The sequence below is a fragment of the Polypterus senegalus genome, chromosome 12 (assembly GCF_016835505.1).
Source record: "Polypterus senegalus isolate Bchr_013 chromosome 12, ASM1683550v1, whole genome shotgun sequence".
NCBI classification, from domain to species: Eukaryota; Metazoa; Chordata; class Cladistia; order Polypteriformes; family Polypteridae; genus Polypterus; species Polypterus senegalus.
Window position 1 is genome coordinate 105,959,428 of NC_053165.1, and position 21,853 is coordinate 105,981,280.

General features: G+C 34.9%; 1 protein-coding gene across 4 annotated transcripts in view; it reads left to right on the plus strand.

The window, feature by feature from the left end:
• Positions 1–21,853, plus strand: part of rabac1 (Rab acceptor 1 (prenylated)) — a 48,626-nt gene that overhangs the window by 15,458 nt on the left and 11,315 nt on the right. For 2 of the 4 annotated variants that reach the window (XM_039773137.1, XM_039773135.1), the window contains exons 2-4: positions 3,535–3,640; positions 9,603–9,815; positions 11,043–11,140. In XM_039773137.1, coding sequence (XP_039629071.1) covers positions 3,588–3,640; positions 9,603–9,815; positions 11,043–11,140 — 364 coding nt within the window. In that variant the 5' untranslated portion in view covers positions 3,535–3,587. The remainder of the gene's footprint in view (positions 1–3,534; positions 3,641–9,602; positions 9,816–11,042; positions 11,141–21,853) is intronic. The other 2 variants (XM_039773139.1, XM_039773138.1) reach the window with 1 other exon arrangement.

A 21,853-nucleotide genomic window follows, 5' to 3' on the forward strand; every position in this document is an offset into this window, starting at 1 on the left:
AAGACCCCTTGTCCTCAGAAACCTGCGAAGCAGCGAAAAATCTGCGTTATATATTTAGATATGCTTACATATAAAATTCGTGATAGAGTGAAGCCGCGAAAGTCGAAGCACGATATAGTGAGGAATTACTGTACTAACTTCCAATTCCTGTCCTTCCTTTTCTTTCTCCAAATACCCAGCTCTGTAATAGACGTTAAGCCATCTGTAAGCTTAGAACACCGATTCTTCAAAACTTTTAAGGAACATTGAAATATCTTCGTAGTACATGTTTAGTTATTCTATCCTTCACACCAGTCCCAGTGAAGCATACAGTGTGAGGCAGGAACAATCCGTGAATGGAGCGCCAGGTCGCTAGTGTAACGACACCATGTCCTTTAATTATTAACAATATAGATTATTTATTTTATAGTTAAAGTTTTATCTGTATAATAAACATATTTTGCTGCATTTCATCTTAAAAATGATATCGTCATCATATGTAAATACACGATTTATAAAGTGGCTCAGGTTGTGCAATATTATAACTATCGCAAGTTTACAGTGAGGTAATTGTACTTAAAAGTACAAACAGTTCTACGAGGAGCAGTTGATGGAGAGAGAGAGTGCATTTAGAGCTCTTGGGATGAAACTCTTTCTGAACCACGAGGTCTGTACAGTAAAGGTTTTGAAGAGTTTGCCATGTGAGAAGCAGTTCAAATAGGAAGCATGGCTGAAGCAGCATGTGCTTGATGCTGTATACTGATAATTCTCTTTCCGATTAGCTGCTCCAAGTGGTGCAGTGAGAGTAACAACGCTAAAGCAGCAATGGTATTTAGAATAGTTTTACCATTCTGTTGACTATTATATTGTTACAGGTTAATTACAATCACATGTGTTAAACTAATAAACAATATGCGGTTAATTTCAGTGTATTTATAAAGCCGCGCCAAGGATGTGGATCTGAAAAAGAAACATAAACCACACAGGAACAGTAGCATTGCTTTGTTTCTGGATGCCGCCAGTCTGCAAAACCGAGCAGGGAACTTGCGCACGACAGGGTATGAGGTACCATGGAAATGTGCGTGGCTTTATGCCAAGTTTAGGTTTTATGCATCGCGATTTGAACATGGAAATGTTCATACACAACATTTCTGTGCGTATGCACCATTTATACATGAGGCCCCAGATCTCAATCTAATATAGCACCTTTGGTATGTGGTGGAACAGGAGACTTGCATCATGCATGTGCAGCCAACAAATCTGCAGTAACTATATGATGCTATCATGTTAATATGGAGCCAAATCCCTGAGGAATATTTCCATCACCTTGTTGAATCAGTGAATCAAGAATTATGGCATTTCTCAAAGCAAAATTTCTACCTGGTACTAGCATGGTATATCTAATAAAGTGGCCAGTGACTGTATGTATGTGTGTGTGTGCGCGTACATGGATCATTGCCAGCTCCACCTTAAAATAACAATGATTTGACAAAATAATAAGCTGTTAGATTGATAGATACTTTAAGTCTGTAACTTTTCTACTAACATTCCACAGTCTATTGATGATTAACTGCTCTCTGGCTGTCATTTCTTATCTATGCCTATATAAGTTAAAGAATGTCTTTGTCTAGGCAGAGAAGCTTCAGAAGTACAGTAGATCTGTTTATTAAAAGAAGCTGAGCACTTCTGGAATGATTTCAATGTGATTATTTATAAGAAATCCACAGTAGCAACTTTATTTATGGTAGTTTCACCTCAAAGGGAATTCTTTAGTGATGATAAAGAGCAGAGAAGCTAATCATTACTATATTTGTTTTTCATTTCCATAAAAGTCATGTAATTAAAAAGAATGATTAAAGTCATTTACATTTTTTTATGTCTTTCCTAATAGACTTATATTTTATTTGGTTTTATTAATACATTTTTGCAATAGAACTGTACAAATATGACAATGTAATGGTGCTCCTGGTTATCCTCCATAGTATCATGCTGGATATTTGTTTAGTTTCTTCATTGAAAAATTTGATCTTTGACATTTTTTACTAAGATATTTTTTTATGGTCTTCTTTTGTCATGTTTAGAATATAAAGTTCAACATAAGTATTTGTGAAAGTTTTGTTATGTGAGTCCACAGAATCCACAAGGGTGAGGATACTGGTGGTACAGACACTGAATAAGATAATCACATGGTTATTTGTAACCTACAATTCTTAAGTGGTTTAGCTATAGAGAGAAACTAAATCTATAAGCAAGATGTTTGAAATGAATTTGAGAATAAAACAAAGAACAAACTTAAAAGATTGCGTACAAAGCCAATGTCACATTACACGACTTCTAGTTGTGAGGCATGTAAGATTTGTTGACTGCAGATGCTGATTGCGTTGCTGGATAATTACAGTAGAACCTTGGTTCACGACCATAATTCGTTCTAAAACTCTGGTCGTAAACCGATTTGGTCATGAACCAAAGCAATTTCCCCCATAGGATTGTATGTAAATACAATTAATCCGTTCCAGACTATACAAACTGTATGTAAATATATATATTTTTTTAAGTTTTTAAGCACAAATATAGTTAATCAAACAATAGAATGCACAGCTTAATAGTATACTAAATGTAAAAACATTGAATAACACTGAGAAAACCTTGAACAACAGAGAAAACTAACACTGCGCTATAGCGCTACCAACCGCTGGCTTAAAGCACTTTATTTATTGAGTTTTAGGCACAGGGAAAAAAATGAACATTTGAAAAAATCCGTAATTTAATAGACCACCAGGAAAAATAACATTGCAACAATACACGAACTGATCGCTGGAAACAGAAGTGAAAACAAAATCAAGCCCAGTGCATTCTTTAACTGCCTTCCTACCTTAATGCGTCCAGCTCTCTCTCGCGCTGCCTGTGTGTGTGTGTGTCGCGCTCTCTCTTGTGTGTGTCGCGCTCTCTCTTGTGTGTGTCGCGCTCTTTCTCTCGGCTGCCTGTGTGTGTGCGTCTGTCTCTCTCACGCTGCTTGTGTGTGTGTGTGTGTCGCGCTCTCTCTCTCTTGCTCACTGCACAGGAAATGTACAGGGAGAGACTGAGCATATGCAAACCGAAAGGGAAACTGGCTTGTTCGTATACCGAGTGTGTGGACGTGAACCGAGGCAAAAGTTTGGTGAACTTTTTGGTCGTAAACCGAGTTGTATGTGTACCGAGACGTTCGTGAACCAAGGTTCCACTGTACCTGGCCTTCGCAAACTACATCAAATTAGATTGGGCAGCAAACCTACTATGTCCATTATTGGCAGGAAAGTAGAGCAGCTAGAGAATATTCATGTATACACAGAAGAACCTGCAAGCTCCACATATACATTATCTAGTGAATCTGAAGACCTGTCATAATGATATTAATACAAGACAAAGAAGAAAGTAAAAAATTGCTTAACTGAAGAACATGAACACTCATATTTGGTGCACATCCTCTAAATAACACCTTTCTTGGTTTTCAGTTTATACTTTTTTCTTGTACAGTAAATGCACTACTGATACACTTACTGTATGTCCTTCTCTTAGAACAGAAAATCCCTGGAAATACTGTAAGACGAGGATTCTGAAGGAACATTACAATGGAAGGAAAGTCTTTGGACAGCAACCTGGATCTTGGAGGCATTACAGGCCAGTAAGTAGTTCAAACAACATGAAATGTTGCCCATAATCATCCATATCCAGGGACGAGACAAGACTTTTTAGCCTGGTATGAGATGTGACTTTCAGAGAGATTCTTTCAAGTCCTGCAACATGAGACTTTGTGCCAAGAGATTTGACCATGCCCAGGCCGGAAATAAAAGATGACAAGGTAGAATGTCGTAAAGAGCAGGTTAGAGATAATGAAAGTACTAAAATTCGAAAGTCTCAATAAAATGTTAGTAATGATCGCATTAGCACAAACAAACAGAAATTATTACTCGGTGAAATAACGTAAGAGTGAAAAGAGATTGAATATATTGTTTGATTTAAACTTTAAGTCAGAGACTTGTAGGTCGTCAAATTCGTGTTGCCACCAGGGAAAAGTAGTGTTTTTTCACAATGAAGAGGCATATCCGCGAAAATTAATGGATTTGTTGTTTGGTGAAAGTAGAATCCACATAAGCGAGCAGCAGATGCGAAGTGGCTGGCACGTAGCACAGGCAGCAGGGTTGGCAAGTGAAGCCCCCTAGTTTCCTATATAAAACAGTACGAATTTGTGACATGCTCAGATTGGTACCCAGTCCATGTACCCCAATATCTTACAGCTTTTTTACAATTGTATATATTTTTTTAATCCTCATTGTGGCGCCTAGTTCAAGGCATAGCCACAAGGTCCTCCCAGCTTTAGCATAGTCCCAGATGTGTATCAGCATGTTCATGTGACACAAGTTGACAGTTAATTCTCATATTCACAAACATTGTAGGGTCTGCTAGGTCTCTTAAAAAATATTGTGAGTGAGATTCCTACCAGCGCTGTGCTATCCCTTTGTAGCTTGCTCCTTGCTCCTTTCTCCCCTGCTTCTTTCCCTATGTCAGATTGATGCTGGCCGTGTACAGCATATTCCAAGTTGTGTGAAAAATATTACAACAACAACATTTATTTATATAGCACATTTTTATACAAAAAGTAGCTCAAAGTGCTTTACATAATGAAGAAAGGAAAAATAAAAGACAGAATAAGAAATTAAAATAAAACAACATTAGTTAACATAGAAAAGGAGCAAGGTCTGATGGCCAGGATGGACAGAAAAAAAAAAAACTCCAGACGGCTGGAGAAAAAAAAATTAAATCTGCGGGGGTTCCAGGCCACGGGACCGCCCAGTCCCCTCTGGGCATTCTACCTAACATAAATGAAATAGTCCTCTTTGTAGTTAGGGTTCTCACGGAGTCACTTAAGTAATGTGTTTTCAGCAGTTTTTTAAAGTGCTCCACTGTATTAGCCGGGCAAATTCCTATTGGCAGGCTATTCCAGATTTTAGGTGCGTAACAGCAGAAGGCCACCTCACCACTTCTTTTAAGTTTTGTTCTTAGAATTCTAAGGAGACCCTCATTTGAGGATCTGAGGTTACGATTTGAAATATAAGGTGGGGTCAGATTATTTAAGGCTTTATAAACCATAAGCAAAATTTTAAAGTCAATCCTGAATGACACAGGTAACCAGTGTAGTGACATCAAAACTGGAGAGATGTGCTCGGATTTTCTTTTTCTAGTTAGGATTCTAGCAGCTGCATTCTGCACTTGTTGCAAACAGTTTATGTCTTTTTTGGGTAGTCCTGAGAGGAATGCGTTACAGTAATCTAGTCGACTGAAAACAAACGCGGTTATACAAGAGGTCTAACTTTTGCTATGTTTCTTAAGTGAAAAAATGCTGTCTTAGTGATCTGATTAATATGCGATTTAAAATATAGATTACAGTCAACAGTTAGCCCTAAGCTTTTTACCTCCATCTTGATTTTTAATCCTAATGTATCCAGTTTATTTCTAATAGCCTCATTGTATCCATTATTGCCAATCACTAAGATTTAAGTTTTCTCCTTATTTAATTTGAGAAAGTTACTATTCATCCATTCTGAGATACAAGTCAGACATTGTGTTAGTAAATCAAGAGAATCGGGGTCATCAGGTGCTATTGATAAATACAGCTGTGTGTCATCAGTATAGCTGTGGTAACTCACGTTGTGCCCTGAGATAATCTGACCTAACAGAAGCATGTAGATTGAGAATAGCAGCGGACCCAGGATAGAGCCTTGTGGAACACCATATTGGATATCATGTGTCTTTGAGTTGTAATTACCACAACTAACAAAGAATTTTCTCCCTGCCAGGTAGGATTCAAACCAATTTAAGACACTGTCAGAGAGGCCTACTCATTGACTAAGGCGATTTCTAAGAATATTATGATCGATGGTGTCAAATGCAGAACTCAGATCTAAGAGGATGAGAACAGATAAATGGCCTCTCTCTGCATTTACCCGCAAATTATTTACTACTTTAATGAGTGCAGTTTCTGTGCTGTGATTTGTTCTAAAACACGACTGAAATTTATCAAGAATAGCATGTTTATTTAGGCGGTCATTTAACTGCATAATGACTGCCTTCTCCAGAATTTTATTTAAGAAAGGCTGGTTAGAGATGGGTCTAAAAAGAGCCGAGGGGTCGAGATTATGTTTTTTAAGTAGGGGTTTAACTACAGCAGTTTTAAGATAGTCTGGGAAGACCCCCGTATCTAATGACGTATCTTTGAGTTACCTGGGTTTAGCAGACGATCAATCGTCGAGAATAAGACTCTGGGATTACTAGCATTGTTATTTATAATCTTAGAGAAATAGCAGCGCCTCTCAAGACGGACAGTGTTATTGTATTCTGTTATTTTAACTTTTAATATTTCATAGTGAATAGTTAGTTTAGTCTTTCTCCATTTACGCTTAGCTCTACGGCATGTTCTCTTTAAATCCGACACTCTTTGGGTCTTCCATGGTATAACAATGCTAGAAGATTTTTTAACTGTCTTTTCAGGTGCAACTATGTCAACAGCAGCTCTCACTTTAGTATTAAATATTTCCACCTTACTATTTACATTATCCTCGCTATTATAGTTGGCACTATAAACGGACTGATTGCTTAGAATGTTTGTAAGTTTTAAAGCTGCTGACGAGTCAAAGAAGCGTTTTTTAACAATATGCTTCTCATGAGTGTTTTCTATCATTGTTTCTATATTAAAAAGTAGAAGAAAATGGTCTGATAAACCCATATCAATGACCTGCTTTATATCAACTTTTAGTTCTTTAGTAATCACTAAGTCTAACGTATGACCTGCTTTATGTGCAGGCTGATTAATGAGCTGACTCAGATCAAAAGAGTCCAGGAGGCTCATAAATTCTTTTACTTTTTGGTTACACTGATTATCTGTATGAAAATTAAAGTCGCCGACTATTAAGAGTGTGTCATATATAATATTATAATGCCAGTTCTAGTTAGTTTGTTTGTTTTTTACCTAAATGAACTAACTACAGCATCAAGAGTTTTTTCAGATGTTGTCTATTATTTTCTTCATAACACATAGCGATTATGAGTGACATTTTGTTCTGTTGATTATTTTCTAATTGTCTACTGAAGTGAGATGCCAATTTGCACTTTTGAAATAATTAGATTAAATTAGATAAACTTTATTAATCCCAGGGGGAAATTCTAAATTAATGTTCAATAATTTTACTAACAGCATCTATAGAGGATTTGTGAAGGTAAAAATAACACACAAATGCAGTCTAGTGCAAGCCTGTGTGAGTGAGACAGAAATTTACACCTGAGTATTTGTGTTACATTGCTTGTAATAGTGGGGTCTTTGGGGTTTTTTATAAAAAAAAGAGAGAAAATATCAGTCACATTTTTTGAATAGCATTTCCAAGATATAACAACATGTGCACAAATGAAGTAATTAAAAATGTAAAAACTCTACACTCATTTGTGTGATCCATGGCACTTCTAGTTTTAAAAGTATGTGTACAGCTGTGAAGTTTGGTGGCTATTTTTAAATACACAACTTATTTTTTTTATTTCCAGAGCCAGGATATTTTAAGTTCTTGTTCACTGCCTTTCTTTCCTTGTGTGTACCTCTTTGACTCAGAATGGCTTTTCAAGAGGATAATTCTATGAGGCCTATCTGTTGCACAGGTAGCTGGGGTGGTATTTGAAAGTAAAACATATAACAAACTTTAGCACTCACAAAATACAGGGAATAAAAAAACATTTAACAAAACAGTACATAAATATTTTTAGAAGTTACAAAAAACAAAAATACATTAAGCATATAAACTAAATGATAAACGAACAGAACAATATTAAAAGAAATAACCAAACTAATTCAATTTCAAATATTAATGAAAAGGGGCATAAAACCCTAAGACGGGGTTTAAACTCTGGCCAAAATGCAATCAATACTGACATACTGTAGTGAGAAAACCTATGAAGTTTGCAGTTGATATCAAAATTGATGGAATAGAAAACAGCTAGTAGGCAGTGAAAACATTTTAAAAAGAGGAAAATCTTTAAAATTAGATAAACACTTAAAAAAATATAAGCAAGATGAAAGTGTTTCTTGTAGGTAAAAGGAGCATAAATTTTTAATGCAAGAGGGGCTACACTGAACTAGAGGATGGAAACATTGGTAAGGATCTGGGGTTTACATTCATTCTGGTGATGAACAGTCATAGTTAAAAATGCAATAAGATCTCGTAAAATCTGTTGAATGTACATCAAGGAACTTTATGCTGGGACTTTGTAATATACTAATGAAACGTCATCTGGAGTACTATATGCAGCAATGGTAATCATGCTACAAAAGATACATAGCAGAACTACTGTATAAATTATGCAGAGAAGAGAAACTCTTTAGACCTCTGACACTTAAGTGCAAGTTCTACACATATTTACTAAGGGAAATTAAGCTGTTTGATCTTAAATTAATGTCCACATTAATCTAGGTCTTTGATAAAGTTGATTCAGAATAGTCAAATACAAATTAAGGATAAACACTGCTAAAACTAAAGACAGGAAGTAATTCCTCACACAAATGGTTATAGGAATCTGGATCCAAGAACTGAAATCAAATACCTGACGCAGAACCCTTGACTACTTTTAAACTGTATGTGAAATGCAGACACGAATCTGGATAAGCAGGACACTTGTGGAAGCAGTACTTGTAGTGTGCATTAAAAATGTAGGAAGAGTATTTCATCATTGGTTTGTAATACATCAATTATCTTTTACTATCTGGGGAATGGTAATTGAAAGTTAATGTATTGAGGTGAAATGCTTAATATAGCAATAGGTAAATGCTGGTAGGTGTTTCTCTCCATCATTTCTCAACATGTCATTGTGTTCATAGCAATTACTTATGAATGGATACTTTGAAATCAGTTCAATATTTTTTTTGTTCGGCTCCTCGTGACTCACTGGTACAAGAAAACTCCCACATATGATACACCATTCAACTTATCTTGATGTTTACTTATGCAAGATGTTGAGCTTTTTGGGATTCCCCTTATTTTCAGCCCTCTAGACTTGAAAAACCTTTATTTTTAGACCGTTCTGGACCATAGTTTTTGCAGAAAATTACACCCTTATGATAAAAAGTAAATCAATAGATGTCTTTAGGAAAAATGATGAGAAGGACTTGAAGTTGTGCATGTCATAACCAATCTCAGGGATGTGCCCACTAATGGGATGCAAGGGGTCAAATTTACTTCTTTTCACAAAACTTCAAAAATGAGGATCAGTAGTATTAACATGTAAAGTGCTGTTTTATACTGTTTTGAGGTTGCCAGTCACAAATATGATATTTGATTCTTTACCGGTGGTCCTAGCCCTCTACGAGCCACTTCCACAAAGTTAAAAATGACAGATTCAAACATGCATGTGAGTTATCATTTTAGACTATATCAAGGTCAGTGATTAAGAATATGTTATTTTTGATCCTTTAGTATGGATCTAGCCTTTGGGGTCTAGGATGAAAAATAACAGATTTCAATTAAAATCAAGAATGTTTAGACATTAAATGTTTAAACTGAGGCACACTTTTTACTATTTTGAATGTCTGATTTTTCTTTTTTTTTTAGACTTAACATTCCCAAGGTTATTTCAGGAGGTGCAGCTAAGGAATGGTTTGACCGAAGAAGATCAACAATTCGACCATGGTCAAGCTTTGGTGATCAGCGACGTTTCTCAAAACCAAAGAACTTTGGTGAAGTTTGCAAAAGACTGGTTAAGAATCTAGACCACTTTCAGAGCAACTACATTTTTGTCTTCCTTGGCTTAATTGCCTACTGTGTGTAAGTAAAAGGAATGCCTAGGATACTGTATACCTGAAGTTTATTTACTAGCTCGGTACAAAAGGTATAACAACATTCTGTGAAAATAGATTAGATCAGTCTTTTAAGAGTGTGATGTCACATTGAGTGGATTTTTTTCTAGTTTTCTAGTGATTAATGCAATTTAGTTTTGCATTCTCTTCACAAAATTCGATATTTACTCTGGCTTACACTCTTATTTGCCAATATTGTTATTTGTCTCAAAATATACACCAGGACCTCAGTAATTAGCAGTTGATTTGCAATTTTACACTTTAGATAATTAGACTCTAGGCACATTTTAAATTTTTGTGCTGTCTCTATGGGCACCCGTCCTTGATTGGTTCTTGTAATGCGCCAATTACTGCTAGGATTACTTTTGGTGTTCTGTAACCCAGTAATTTGTTTAAAAAGGTTTTGAAATAAAAAGCTGGATGGATTTTTATTTCTGTTATTGCCCTGTTCAGAGTTAGTTTCTCTCTTTTTTACTCATTAATACTAAGATAGGTGTTTGCTTTAAGATGATTGAACAAAGAATGGAAGAATGGATGTTTCAGTGCAGCTGTTCAGATTGCATGATGTCCTTAATCAAGCATACTGTAGCTGATCAATTTTTTCAAAGTGCATTTTCCTTTAGTGTTAAATTTTGGCTATCCAAATTAAAGCTTCACTTCTTTAAATCATAGTAATTGTTTTAATGATGGTGATGCTGGTGAACTCTATTTTGCACCATTTATTCCTCTGCTAATGTTGGCTTTAACTTTGTAGACTATATTAACAGAAATTCACTTTCATTAACACATACTACAAACTGCAAGAAAGTTCATAGGCCAGAGAAATGCTATCATCATCTGAAAAAAAAAATATTCATGATTATATTCACAAGCAAGCTGGTGCCAACCTAATTTAACCTTCTCGAGTTTAACTGCTTTACTAGCATTTGATCAGCTCCTAATTCAGTTGATATATTTCAGATTTCCTTGGTGTGAAATTTTGGTTTCCTTTATACTTATACTTGCTTATGTTAATTTTATTTTGACATTGTCAATTGTAATAACTTCACCAAAGAGGTTCAATTTATCGTAGGTGCTCCTGCTATAAAAAAACACTATGTAAATATAAGAGGTAAACTAGTGTGAACATGGCCTGATGTAATTTGATATAGTCTGAAACAAATCACTTAAAGCTATTAACTCTTTTGTTTTATAGTATCAGTTCACCTATGTTGCTTATTGCACTTGCTGTCTTCTTTGGAGCCCTGTACATCATACATCTAAAAGCCCAAGAGTCCAAACTTATACTTTTTGGTAAGACAACAAATTCTACACTTTTTTTATTGTTTAATATCATTAAACAACATAGTGTTAAATTGTTTCATAATATGACTATAGCTGACTATAGGTGATATATGATGTTACATTACAGGCTTTTTTTAAATAATATAAATATAATATACTATATATATATATATATAACAATACCAAGTATATCCTTGATAACTTTTTCTGTGTTAAACTTTAAATGATTCATGCATCCATTGTTTAAGCATACTCAATCCATTTAAATGTGGTATTGAAGCCTGTCCTGACAGAACTTGGCACAAGCAGGCACCAGTCAAGGAATCTAAAACTAGTCACAATCACATTCTTAGTTACACACTCTTACATTGGACAATTTATGATTGTTATGGAATTTTGATATCCAAAGGCACAAAAACGGTTGTAGGACACCAAAAAACCCACACAAAAGGTTAGAACTGTCCTAATTTCAGGTTTTGTCCAAACTGGATTGCAAGCCGCAACTTGAATACCAGGATTCATACCTGCCTAGGTGGCTGAGATTTCTTTAAAAGTTGAAATTGTAAATGTCCATAAAAATGAGCAGAGGAAAAACCATAAAACTATTCTCATTGGAGTCAAACAGAGATTCTTTAATAATTAAAAAATATTAAAGAAGAATCAAAAGGGATTATCAAAAATCAAGACCATAAAAGGGAACAAAAAATAGGGTTCCCTTAAAGCCAAAACCTAAAAGTAACCAAATCCAAGAAAACACAGTCCCAAAATAGTGCTTTAAGTGAAAGCAGCGGTCAAACAACAAAATCATTATTCAAACCACAGGGATCAAAACAGAGCAATGCCAAAGCAGTTAAGCTTTCTGTAACTGTGGATAAATACTGCTGGGGTCAGTACACCTGTTGCTTAATTAACTGGCCCTGCCTCTTTATGTTCCACATACCAGAGGCAGGGCAGATAGCAAAATATACTAAATATGAGGTTACATGACAACAAAATTAATAAACATATAACAATAGCAGTTATAATATTACATAAGTACAAACATAAACAGAAAACTAAATGCAGCATTAATAACGAGATGAAAACTTATAAAATACCATTTGTTACTACAGTAATTCATTTTTAAATCTATTATTGGAACTTTTTATTTAACATTGTGGTCAAGTATGCACAATTCAGTTTGTAAAATGTTGTTTGTCCATCAAGCCTGCTTCACTCGCTTTTTTGAATTGTGACATAACTGCTGTCTTCCTGTTGCCATGTTAACTGGCTATGTACAAACAGTAGTTCTGAGTCACCTCCAGCTCTGCCATTCTCACATTCTCTTTCAATGCAATTAATAAGCTATGTGTTTCTTCATGCCTGCTGTACTGGTTCAGATAAAGGTTTTTCTTAAAATAAGTAGTACTAGGGTGTTGTATCGTGTTAGCCATTATGAATGTATTGAGAAGTCAAGCAAAATGACACCTTTTATTGGCTAACTAAAAAGATTACAATATGCAAGCTTTCAAAGCTTAAAGCTTGCATATTATAATTTTTTTAGTTAGCCAATAAAAGGTGTCATTTTGCTTGACTTCTCACTTAAAATAAGTGCAACTGTGAAGGCCAATATATTGCCTTTATATCTTCATTACCTTTATATTTGTAATTGTTCTTTTTTAATTGCGCTTTTGTTATGTAAATATAGGCAAAATCGGAGAAGAACATCCATTACAAAAGAGATATAAGTATAGATTACCTCTGTAGATATAAAGATATGGTGACATATGGGAGAGTATGTATATGACTTTTGATACTGTACTTGTATACTTTTTGATACTTGATACTGTATATGTAACCTGACCATTAGGATTGTTCTTAATTTCCTTTTTAAAGGCTTTGTACTATAATTATAATTGTGGGAGTAAGTAAGTGTGAACCAGGGCCATATTGCCATTATGTTAGGCAGCACTGAATATCTACATCATCATGCTGAGACTTGGACTTAACACTGGCAGCAACCTAAGAGTGAATTCTGTAAGTTCAATGACATGTACAGCTTAGTGGAACTATTTATGTAATCGTATTGTGTTAGTTTCCAACATAACAGTGTATCGATTAATAAATGTGATAAAATTCCATATAACACAAAAAGTTCCACAAGAAATTTAGAAGTATAATTTACACCCTAAGCAATGTATTCCAGGGAACAGTCATGAGATTTTTGCTGTAACTGAAAATTATTCATAAGCAAAAGGAATCATTTTTAGCTTGCTCCATATAGTTTTGAACATTATCATTTTTTCATGGGTTACGTTCCACAGCTTTGGATGCTGCCACACCATGTGACTGAAAATACAATTTGAAGACTAGAGTAGTTCTTAATCAACAGAACTGAGTGGAGTCATTCTTTGGTTCACAACACTTCTCAAAAAATTGTGAATATGCGCTCTTTCAAGGCTTTATTAATGCACAAATCCTTGAAGACTTTCAAATGTTAACAATGATCAGCTATACTCCTGTTGACATCTTTCACTTTATTTTTAAAATTAAAGCATTCATTTTTTTCCATGGCCTTATCAATAAGACAGGTTTATTCAGTCTGTACAGGTAAACAATGAAGGACAAAGTTTTTTTTTAAAAAATGGTGTAGTATATTGATTGAAAAGCTTCAGGTTTCAAAAATGGCTTGATGATGAGTCACTGAGTAAGATAGGAAAAGTAACATATCATTAAATTAATCATGGAAATTAAACAATAATAGCGCACAGTACATTTCACAAGGTGCTAAAAGATTATCACATTTATATGGTATGAAAGAGAGAAAGTATTCCAAATTGTAGCTACATCTGGAAAATTATGTTTTAAATAAGTTTTCCCCTGCTTTAAATAGGTTCTTCCGCACCCCAGGAACTTTGTTTTAAGGAACCAACAAGTTTCTATGCAACTGCGCATTGTATGATTTTCATGTATTGCGTTCCTTCTGGAGAGCAGGAACTGTAACCTTTCTGAAAATTATGTGAGTTGCAAAGAAGAGTGATGTGGTGTGAAGTGAGGTGCATTTGGGAGTTCATGGTGCCCCGAACAACCCCCCCAATTGTTTCGATATTGTACATGGCACAGCAGTGAAGAGTGATGTGATGCAAATTGTGGCACGATTTGGAGCTCACAGTGGACAAACCCTTTATTGCTTTGAAGCAATGGTGACTTCACGACTTGGGAAGATTATTGCGTTGATGCCGTACATGGCACAGTGAACCAAGGATCTGTTTCTACATCATTTTAAGATTTGCTGTCACCTTTTCTGTTTACATCACCCTGTGATGGTGTGGGTCAGTTCCATGTGTCCAGGTCCTTCTAGGAGCCTCTCAAACCCATTACTGCCGATAACGTAACAAAGAGATGAGCCAGGCAAATGAGGATGCTCACACAAAGCAAGGGCTAGGTGCAAAGGTGCTAAAGTGCCTTTATTAAAATAAAGTCAAAACCACAAAGCAGCGTCCAAATAAATAGTGCAGTGCAAAAAGTTCTGTAATAAATAACCAATCCCATAAAAAGTGGAGGTTAAAATCACAGTCAAGCAAATATCCCATTAAAACAGGGTTAAAACGCTGCGCAGGAAGCTGCCTTAAAACTCAGTCCCCAGCACAATCCTTTAAAATAGACGTGTCCTCTGCTAACCCCAAAAGGGACCTTGCAGCAGAGGAGACACCCAACCAACAGGCACAGCCATAGCCACCCAATTCCTACTGGTTTGGGTCTCTGCTCTCCCATGGCTCTCAGCAGGGCTCCCAGTCCAGACCTCAACTTGCGAAAGGTTAGGTCCCTGTGGCCATCCATGGCCTGCTGCTTTCCCAAAACTCTGTAGTGAGTCCCACCGGCAGGTAACTCCAGCTCCCTGGTTGCTCAGCTGGAGTAGCCTCCTCCAGTCCCTGAGCATTGGCCGCACACTCCCCATGGGACTCACCTTCCAGCTGCCTGCCTCCTCTGTCTCTCTCTGGCTTACTCGTGCACCGGCTCTCTCTACCTCCTGCCTTCTCTCTTTTCTTCCATTGACCTCCTTTCATTTCTCTTTTGTTTTGTCTTTCTTTTTCATTCTGTTGCATTCAGACTTCTTTGTATTGCCTATTTAAATTTGAGAGGGCCATGATTGCGACTAAATTCTCCATATTGGTAAGCGTTTGTACCATTGGCTGTTGGTATGCAACAATCTTATGCTACTTTGAAATTTTGAAACTGTGGTAAACATTCTCAGAGAATTATGTATATCCAACAACACATTCCAGAACTTATAGTCAGAGTGGATGTCAAACTGCACAACTGAACTTGCTGGATCTCATCACCTTGAGGATGTCGGATTATAATACTGTATAATATTACATATTGTGAAAAACTAAATAACTCCATGTAGACTTTTCATCACAGTTTCAATAAGCTCTTTACATGCCAGCAGCCAATTAATGTGGTTTGTGCCCGACAGTGCCAGTGCTTTTACCAAGGATTTATAGGTATGTCAAGTTCAACAGCAATATCAGCCCCTTTGTTCTCGTTTTATCATTCCATTGTAGTGCACTTCATATTAGACATCAGACAGTAGTGCTTCTGTTCTGTTTGTGCAGTCCAAAACACCCCGTTCCTGCTTTACTCAGGACTGTGTTGCATACATTTTACTTCTGGGTGAGTGCTCATTGATTGTCACCTCTTGCACATGCAAGAACCCACTGCTACAACTTAAAGACAAAGACAATTTTTAAAAAATAACGTAAGATTAATAATAGTTAAATTTTATTGTGCATTTGGAAAAGCATTGTGGTGTAGTGTGTAGCACTGTTGCCTCATGAATCCAGCTCCCTTGGTTCAAAGCCCATGCCCAATTATTGTCCAATTATTACTGTGTTGTCACAAACTCTTTCTGCATTTGAGTAGGATGACCCTCTCGGTTTTCTAAAGATCTACTGTTGAGGTTGATTATCAATTTCAAGCTATCCATGTACAGTATGAGTGTAAATGTGGCTGTATGTGTGTGTGGGCCCAGAAATGGACTGGTACCCTATCTAGGGCTGTTTTCTACCTTATGCCAGGTTTTGCTGCAATTGATAGTCTCTGGCTCCCCGTGACCCCAAATTGGTGGGTTTAAGAATCATAAATTATGTCATGCTACTTTTCTTTCTGTTTTGTGAACATGTAAATAATATCTGTTAAATCAGATGTATAAACATTTATCAGTGGTTAAAATGTATGTGCATGCTTTATTACCAAAAGTCAGAGTATTATGGAAGATACTCTTGCTGCTTTAACTTTTAATTACCAGTAAGTACAAGTCAATATTACCTATAGAAAAGATTATTTTCATATTAGGTTGGCTTACAGGATAATACACATTATCCAAATAGAAAATCATTTAAAATATAAAGTAACAAAAATACTAAATATTCTTAGGAACAGACTTTAATGAAGGGGTTTCTGCATGTTAAATAAAGCCTTCGGTATAATGCAGATTTGTGAAAATAAAAACACGGTTGACAGTTCTTGTCAAAAAGGCAATTCTTACAGACCTTTCTAAGTTAGTCATGCACTTTTTAACAATTATTATAATTCATTTAATTTATAATGCATTTTGTATTATACTCTCCTACAGATAGATAGAACCTTATTTGTTCACGTGGGGAAATTTGGCTTGTACCAAGTTGCATCTAAGAGTCAATAGTAGTAGGCTTCCATATATAGGCTGCATTAACATAAATGTTGTTTCTGAAACAAATCTGGTTACATTTTTAGAAAACATTAATAATGCTGTTTAAGGATCAATATGAAATGTTTGCATTTCTCAATGCTATTCCCTTCCTGACCACAATGTGTCACTGTAACTCAGCTGTTGACTTTTTAACACCAAAGATGTACTGTAACTTTCCTAACCACAAGATGTCATTTTGAGTCATGTTTTGGTGTACTGATCCTGAAGTGACTGCAAAGTGTCCCTTTGACCTTATTTGCAGCATACTATGTCACTGTAGCTTTCAGACTGTAAATGCTGCCTATTATATATGGAGATATTAACACCTCATGATATTGACTGTAATATTTGTGGGGTTTTTTTTTTGTTTTTAAACGCATTATTTTGTATAATAATTTTTTTGAAGTTGATTTTACAAAATAATCTATATATTGCTGGTTATGTGGCTCAGTAATGGAGGAATGATACTTCATGTTCCAAAGTCAACAATTCACTTTTCACCATTGCATCTGTTACCTCTAAAGATAGTCTTTAAACATACCTGTGCTTGAATTGTATGAATATGTATGACAACGATTCCTGCCTCATGTCTGATACTGCTGGGATAGGCTCTAACTTCTCACTAACTTTTTTTATATTGAGTAGGTTAAGGAAATAAATAAATGGTTTAATAATTGATTAATGTAAGTAGTGCCATATTAATGTTTGGTATGAATAATTGATGTCTGTACATTTCAAGTTAAAGTTTTATATTTTATTATGAATTTTCTAGCTCATTAAAGCAAGAAAGCTTTGCCTTTATACAGAAACATTTTTACAGTAGTAAATCATCAAATTTTATAAACATTTGTTTGATGTACAATAAGTTTGGGTGACTTGCATCTGTACCTTGTACATAACCTATACCTTGTTTGATTAAAGTAAGAACTGTACCCCCTGGTGTTGCATTAAATTTAAAATTAATATTAACAGTTTTTAAACAATTAGTACAGTTTATGTTAACGTAAAAGTGTTAGAAGTTTTTTTTTAGATTTTAAGATTGAACAATGAAATGGGATTCTTGAAAGAATGCCATGTCTGACTGTTCACTTTTCATTGTAACTATTCGTGCTAATTAAACTTTCAGTGACATTTTACTTGTCAAATTCTTGTCAAATATTTTACTAGAATGGGATTTACTTTCCTAAGAAAATCCACTTTTAAATATTTAATTAGTTGTACTGTAGAACCTCACTGGTATCTTTGTGATCAGAGATAAATTGGCACAGCGAGGTCTATACTTTAGGTCTACAAGTTCAAACACTAATATTCAAAAGCCGTACAAATATTTTAACTCCTATAAGATTTTTTTTCCTTTTTTGTGAAATTTCACAAATGTCATTTTACTGAATTAATAAAGCAGTTATGATTTCAAATGGGGCAAAGAAAATAATCATTCACTGCATAGAAACCTGGATCCAGTTGTCATTTTATGTTAGTTGCTGTAGAATAATTTCTTAAAGGGTGATGGGAGGAAAAAATCTTCATCTGCAGCAAAGATTTCTTGTAATGTATGAGTAATGGACCAGATCTCATTGAAATTGGAGACATCATTTAAAGTAATGAATGCAACAAATTAATTACAGCCATTAATACTGTGCAATATGATCTACCCTTTCAGTCTTAAATTGATCATTCAAGTGTATAACTTGTTTGTGCTATTTATTAATTAAAATGGTCTCTGTAAGTACATCCAGTAAATATCAGAACAGCAGAATATTTATTTGTGTGACAGAATCCCAAAAAGTTAAAATGTTAATTTGAAATACATAGTTATGTCTATCTCAAAGCAGACAGGTAAATATTAAAAAGTGATACAAGTTTTAGCCACAATGCATCTAAAAAGTAGTAGTGTATTTTTACAATATATAGCAATCTTTGTGAACATTACCCTAAACATTTGAGAAATTATTCTGGGTAGTTGTTATTACAGACAGAAGTAAAAGGGCACATTCAATATCTTATTTCTAAAGTATATGTTATGCAGAGTGCTCTAGGTAGTTACACTGTAACATCAGTCTCTGTGACTGACTCAGGATGTGACCCTGAATAAGTCAATTAACCTACCTGGAAATTCTTTTAAGTCTGTAAGGCATTTTACTTACATAAAGATATCTGGGGTAGTGTTCCATGAAGAAATACTTTACATAACTGTTGCAGGGTAGTAAGAAGTAGTAAGCTTTTAGATTTACTGGTGACAATAAATAAAGGTTGATAGACAGCCACTAGTGAAAAGCAGAAGGAGATAACAAATAGATCAAATACTACCGCACAAAGAAGAAAACATGTTACATGTGAAAAGTAATATTTAAAAAACAGACAGAAAAGATTGGAAACATCATAAGTTTTTACTTTTTGATGGTTGCAATTATTTTTTTGACACATTTCATTTCACAAATTGCAGAGGAAGAGCACAATTATGGAGGAATATTTCGGACAAAATTAAATAAATAAATGCGCAAATAAATAAACGTACTGTGAAATGTGAACATAAATAAATAAATGTGTCATGAAATGAGAGCCTAAATAAATAAATATGTCATGAAATGAGAGCATAAATAAATAAATGTGTCAGAAATATGTTTCGCTTATTTATTAATTTAATTTTGTCCATAACATTCCTCCAAACCATCATGAAATACGACTTGAAATAAAACTGTCACTTTCACTCGTCAAAGTTGAGAGGGTGGGCTCTAACACACCCTTTATTTATTGACTGGTGAAACGATAGCATATGAATTAATTAGAAAAATGCTTACTACTGCCGATGAAATGGATTCTGCCGAAGATATTACGTATTTCAGAGAGAGAATTGAAGATTTATCGGAAGAAATTACAATGCTGGCGGCCCTTTTAGACTCCGATATAGATGAAACTATTTTTGAAAATATCGAAGAACTGGTGGAACAAACTCGACTACACTCCAGTTCAGGTGACGCAGTTCCCTGCTCTGGATGTCCATCGTTTGACATTCCAGCTGAGTCAATAGAACAGAGAGATTGCAGATCTATATGGTGTGTCGGGAAGACGATCACAAGGTGAATGAGCCAGTTTGATATACGGTAAGCTGCAACGGCTGTATTAGTTTAGGTACTTTGACATGGAATGCCCAAACCAGCACCAATTAATATTTAGAACTGAGTATTTGAACCTTGTTTTACGAATATAAAGTCAGGTGCATATTCACAGCTACTTTTTCAAACAACTTTGCCACTGATCAGAGCTCATTTTATAAAATAAAGAGTGATTAATAATTCTGAAATCTTGGTGGTTTACATGAGTTCCTCAGGTTCACATACTTTTATCTGTGGTGGAAATTAACCGTTACAATTGTGGCTAAAAAATTGGCAGTTTCAGCCTACATATTGTTCAGATTGTTAGCTATGCAGACTCTCCAATATTTATTTTTTTTATAGCCTGATAGATGATCTTCAGAATCAGAAGGTCACCTTGAAAGACGCAGGCTAATGCTGTCAGGTTGAGTGTATGATTGTGCTGTTTAGTGCATTTTAAGGCTGATGACATCAGCTTTTTGTAGTTCTGGTAAGGATTTCACTGCTGAAAATCCCTGATCATTAGTTTTTCCAACTACTGTATATACATTTTGGTGCATATGCTGCTTCAGATGAATAAGTAACTGTTTAGATGTTTGGTAAAAAATATAAAACTGATTACAAAGAGAGGAAAAATGGGGAACTCTAGTCAAGTTGAATAGTTTGATGTTTCTGTATTTTCTGTCTCATGAACTGCAATAATAGAGGCTTTGTGGTGCATAATTACTCCAAAATGTTTGAGCAAAATTGCCCAGATTGTGTTCAGCTTGATAAATGATGTGTTGACAATCCCAAGTGGATGGAAAAGTACCATACATTCAATGAAATGTCAGATGATTGTTCAGTCACATTTCTTATCAAAGTCTCATAACTTTGTGTTGTTCACATTTTTTTGTTTTATTCCACAACACTTCATCTGTCAGTTCACTCTTGTTAAATATCTGTTTGCTTCTATATTGCCTATCAGATCACTGTATTGTACTACGCAAAAGGTGATGGCACCCTAAAAAAATCACAATCACAGTAAAGTACATTTAACAGCATTATTCAGCAATTTGAAATTCTGCTCCAGTGAAAACCTGCTGAGGCTGTAGTTTAACAGGATGGCTGTGTAACATAGTATGCCTTAGTCGGGGTACCATTAAATTGAATGATGATAACAGGAGCTACCTGCGGTGGACTACACAATACCTTAAAGGATATCATAAATAGAAATCACATCACGGTCTGTTGTAGCACACACATTTTTACTAAATACTCTTTAGTTTTCAATGCTAATTCACAATTATAATTTTAACTTTTTTTGGAATATTATCATAAATTTTTATTTTCAAAATGTTATTTATATCCAGTTTATGAATGAAAACCTGCATAACCCAAAAAGCCTAAAATGCTAAGTTTGTTGATGCAGACACAAATATACACAGTGACACAACAGACACAAGTTACTAAACAACGTAAAATAATAAACCATAGCAATAAGTGTAAATAAATAAGCAATAGTATACAAATAAATACATAAATAGCAGATATAAACATTCAACATATATAACACAAACTGTGCAAGTAAAACATAGCAATTCGTTAGTATATCCTCCTCTCATGATGTTTGAAGCATATCCTCTTAACCACCTTGGCTAAATGTGTGTACTGTATGCTTAGTACTAGATGTGCGTGTGTGTGTGTAATATATAAGTACAGTATGTATGTGTGTGTGTATATGTATGTGTATATATATAATATATATAGTGTGTGTTAGGTTCTGTTTTCATAGAATAATAAAAAAAGAAACAAGTGTCTAATAAGTTTTAATTTTTATCACAGTAGTTGACTTTTTTAAATCTAAAATAACCTAAATAAAATTTCAAACTTCCCAATGTAAATGAAACTAATATTAAAACTGAAGGTCAGCAGTCT